Source organism: Seriola lalandi, unplaced genomic scaffold (genome assembly GCF_002814215.2).
Source record: "Seriola lalandi dorsalis isolate HSWRI2012SDOR001 ecotype SW California unplaced genomic scaffold, Sedor1 jcf7180002054588, whole genome shotgun sequence".
NCBI classification, from domain to species: Eukaryota; Metazoa; Chordata; class Actinopteri; order Carangiformes; family Carangidae; genus Seriola; species Seriola lalandi.
Genome location: NW_019525141.1, coordinates 224932 through 229538, shown reverse-complemented (window position 1 = coordinate 229538; position 4607 = coordinate 224932). Strand labels below are relative to the sequence as shown.

General features: G+C 41.5%; 1 protein-coding gene across 1 annotated transcript in view; it reads right to left on the bottom strand.

The window, feature by feature from the left end:
• Positions 1-474: 474 nt before the first annotated feature.
• Positions 475-4607, bottom strand: part of ascc3 (activating signal cointegrator 1 complex subunit 3) — a 162747-nt gene continuing 158614 nt past the window's right edge. Inside the window, exons 41-42 of the mRNA XM_023419007.2 lie at positions 2355-2530; positions 475-1327 (exon numbers count right to left, since the gene is read on the bottom strand). Of these exons, the coding sequence (XP_023274775.1) occupies positions 1192-1327; positions 2355-2530 (312 nt within the window). The 3' untranslated portion in view covers positions 475-1191. The remainder of the gene's footprint in view (positions 1328-2354; positions 2531-4607) is intronic.

Here is a 4607-nt window from a genome sequence, read left to right as displayed (position 1 = left end):
TCTAACTGTGTCTGAAACAGAACAGTTGGCTGGGTCTGATTGGCTGTCTGAAGTACTGCTCTCAGACAGGGTGTGGTCAGATGAGGCCTTGACACTGATGCTGTGTCTCAATTCAAGTACTTCAGACTCACGCTTGTTGTTCTGACTGCATACGTGCATTCACATTGACGAGTACAGCAACATGCAGTGATCTATAAGTACCTGGATTCTTCACTCAAGACAGTCCAAAAATTGACTGTAAAACGACAGACACTTCTTACCCTTAACGGTCACCATCTTGCCCACGTAGCGGAAGGGGAGGAGCCACCAATGTATTTTCAAACTTGTGAAAACCACAGAAGAAAAAAGACACGTCGTCTGCGTTGATGGCAGATTAATTTCCATGTTGCGTGACACACGGGGCTAACAGGAAGTAAAATGTTCATTTTGAAGTCAAGTGAGCAAAGCAGCAGGTGGACGACAAACATGGTCAACTGAAATTTATACCAGTGAGTTTACTGAGTACACAGTGTAGTACATTTGAGTTTACTGAGTACACAGTGTAGTACATTTGAGTTTACTGAGTACACAGTGTAGTACATGTGAGTGTAATGTGTACACAGTGTACTACATGTGAATGTACTGACTGAAGACACAGCATCAGACTCACAAAGACAAAAGACCAGAAGATTCTCAGAGACAGAAGAAAAGTGTATTGGTTGTTTGATGGTTGAATCTTGTTACACTATATTTGGTCAAGAAAAACAGACTTTGAAGGTATTGTGCATCACTTGTCACAGGTTACACACCTGCTGTGACATCACTGACTGAGGTGTGGCAGCAGCAGTTTGTTATCTGACAGAATTCAGTGTTAAGTGGAATCAATAATATTAAAAACACAAAATATGTTTAAGGAACTAAAATATATAGTTTTTTTCACAGATGCTAAATAATCAGAGAAATCCAAAGTAAATGAGGCACAAATTGACCTTTTTCTGCACTAACGGACCATAATGCAATGCAGTCACAAACCATATGTTTTAAGTAACAGGTGAAGGTCACTGACATTAGAATGATTAAACAGAAGTAGATAATAAAGCTGAGACAGAATCAATTCCAAATTCCTCCTTCACCACAGTCCCCGTTGACTCCTGGAACTTTTCTGATGATGATGATGATGATGATGATGATGAGTTTTTTCATCGTCGTTCCTCAGCTGAGGGTCATGTCAGACACCTCTGTGTTGACCTGAGCAGCGATGCTTGCAGGTGTTACATCCAGGTGCACGTCGTACTGCTGGTCCAGACCCAGGTAGCTGTCACTCAGCAGGTACAGTGTGTAGATACACCTGGAACCAGACGTTACAGGGACCAACAGTTAGAGCACACAGTGATACAAAGGCCTGAGAGAGAATGGACCTGATTTTACTGGAGCTGTAAGATTACTAAGAAATTAAGTTAATCTCAAGTCCAGTGTTCTTTATACACACAAGCTAACTGCTAATGCTCACACTGCACTGTGCTGGTCCATTCAGCTGGAAACATGAACGTCAGCGGTAAACTGGCTTTGTTGCTACTATGGCAGAAAGGATTTATTCTGGCAACACAGAACTCTGCAGCTTCTGTTGTTCCACTACTTTTCACAGTATTGTGTGTGTGTTCCATACAGCTCAATTGATGTCTGAAAAATATTCTAATGAACTATTATAAAATCAGTGAGCCACACTGTTACACTGGGTAACATGTTCCTTCATCACCACGGACACCCACACCATCCTGCTGTCCCAAATAATAACTAGGGAATCAAGTGTGGATTATTCCGCCACTGAAAATAGTCCCCTCCTGTTTGACTAACATCTGCTGTTCTAGGACATTACTGAGCCTTTTTACTGATTGACTTCTTATCAAGTCTTATCAAAAAATAAAACTATATGTTAGTGAGCTGTTTTGAACTCTTTGTAATGGACGGCCATCAACAGGGTACAGTGGTACAGTAATGGTTTGGTCATCACAGCCTAGTTTCCAATTCACTGAGGCGGGACATTCAAAACAGTGACACTAGCAGGAAGATGAAATGACTAATTTATTATATCTGTTAACTCAGAGCTTTTCTCTGTGAATGAATCGAATTTCTTTCTTTAATGTCAAACATCTTTGCATCAAAGTCAATAACATTTCATGAATTTTGTGAGTGGTAGGGACCGCGTCACAACCTGCAGCCTTCTCATAAACTTTTATATAAATGTTAAAGTGACGGTGAGGCTCTGACCTGCACCTGGCCTGGAGTTTACCTGGGGGTGTTTCACTGACCACTGAGGTGTTTGCTCTCTGTCAGTGTGTATGGAGTGTGTTTGTATTTGGTCTAAATCCTCTTACTTTCCGGTCTTCTCCGGGGTGTAGAAAGCCACAGACACAGCCGTGTGGTTGCGTATGTATCCGACCCGTTTCACAGCCAGCAGCTCCCTGCGATCCACCTCCCCGACGACCAGGAACCAGCCTTCGTCCTTCATCTTGGGGAACCTGGGAGCCTGGGCCTTACTGTCCTGCTTCCTCTGAAACAGCAGACACACGCTTCAGTTCAGCTGTGATACAGAGGCTGACATCTCAGCTGAGGAGCCTCTACCTGATCTAAGATCAGATAATCCCTGACAGGGAAACTCAACCCACACTGTTGAATGTGATGTTATGCTTCACAACACAATAAAGCTGGTAAAGAAATCTGATTTATATCTTTTGTGATACATCAGTGTTTAACTAACAGACCCAGAGGTGCATTCTCTTATTTTGAATCACTCTGCATATGAGACTGAAGAATGAACAGATCAAACCATGTGACAGTTCCACTTGTTTAACTGAATTATAACTGCTCTGTTCTTTCCTCTGACTGAGCTCTAACTTTGAAAAAAGGACAGTCACTAAACATTCTGGCTCTGAGTTGTTTTTGTGAACGCTGCGTCCCAGCACCAAGCTGCAGCTATGTTAAAGTTTCAAAGGGATAGTTCAAGGCGGACTAGAGATATTTTCACGCAACAGTCCCCTGACGTGATGGAAGCACAACACTAAATCACCAGAGTGATAAGTATCCACAACATCTGAAGATCAGTATATCTCTGAGACAGACATGCATCTGCAGCCAACATGCAAAGCAACCTGAACAAAGAATGAAAAAACAAACTGCAGCCTGAACAGAGGAGCAGCAGCTCAATCCTCATTCCTCCAGAGGAGCTGTTACTATTCTCATCCAAAAGGTTTCTGATAAACAAGTTGGAGTCACACTGTACTCTTACTTTGCTGCTGTGAATTAATATTCACTCTGCTCTCAGCTCTCTTTCCTGAGGAAAATACCTGAGCTGCCAAATGCTCCACTCTTCACCTGCTAGCTGCTAACTCTTTCTGCTCTTCACCAGGTCGTGTTCAGCGGGTTTTTAGAGCGTCTCAGTGAAAACAGCTGCCTGCTGCTGGAGACCAGCTTGATCTGGACCATAAAACCACAACAATGAGCTACAAGATGCTGAACAGCTCTGTGCAGCTGAGGCCTGGACTACGGAGCAGGCTCTGAACTTAATGAGGTAACTTCAGGTTTAACTCAGGGTGTCCAGGGTTACGACGGTGGTTCCCTTCTTACGGGGATAAATCACCATGGTAACTGATGCTGAACTACTTAACTTCAGAGCACTGACCAGTCAGACTGGATCCCAACAGGGACAAAAGAGTTTGCAATAAAGTGATCAATAATAAAGATCAGTAGATATTTGTGTAGATCAGTGGATGGTTTTGACTCAGTCTCTGGCTTCTAACAAACAGAGGAGAGTTTATCACTAAATAACTACATAATAACTATTAGAGCTTCATTTGAGCTGAACACAGGTTATTTAATCTGACAGGATTCCTGACAATGATGATGCTTTTAGTCTTTTCTTCATCACTGCAGCTCAGAATAACACGAGGAGACTCTGTGACCACAACTGGAAATAGAAATTAAACACACACTGTTCAATATTTCCATCACTATAAATGGACATTTCTGTCAGACTGACTCATCAGGAATCAACTACTTCTCTCCTCTTTATCTGCATCTCATGTTTATAACAGTTTGTTCATCATCAGACGAAAAGCGAAAACTAAACTAAACTCCGTCTGATTTTCTTCACTGGAAATAATTTCTTGTTGTTTCTTTTCTTTTCTTGTTTCTTTACATTCCACCTTGTTGAACATCATGTTATGACGTCATTACAAGAGTATTCATCTGCAGTTATCAGCGTTTCTTCTTATATCATATTAATACTTTATTCATTGTTCTAACGATGACGCTTATAATTAACTAATTAACTTAACTGAGCCGGTTGATAGTACAGGTTATCAGGACAGTCAGTGTCTGGCTCAGTGATCCCTGTTATGTTAGTGCAGGCCTCACGACCACTGACTCTCTTTCACATCACATCTGTTCTTAATACAGAGTATTAATTACTGCAGCTTTAGGGTGTTGTAGTATTTTAGACTATTAAAGTTAAAACTGTTTAATGATTTATACTAGTGGATATTTAGGTGCTAAGGGTGAGTGGTCATTTAAACATCTGCCTCAGGGAAACTATTTACAACCACTGATAAAGATCACCCTATGGCCATGTG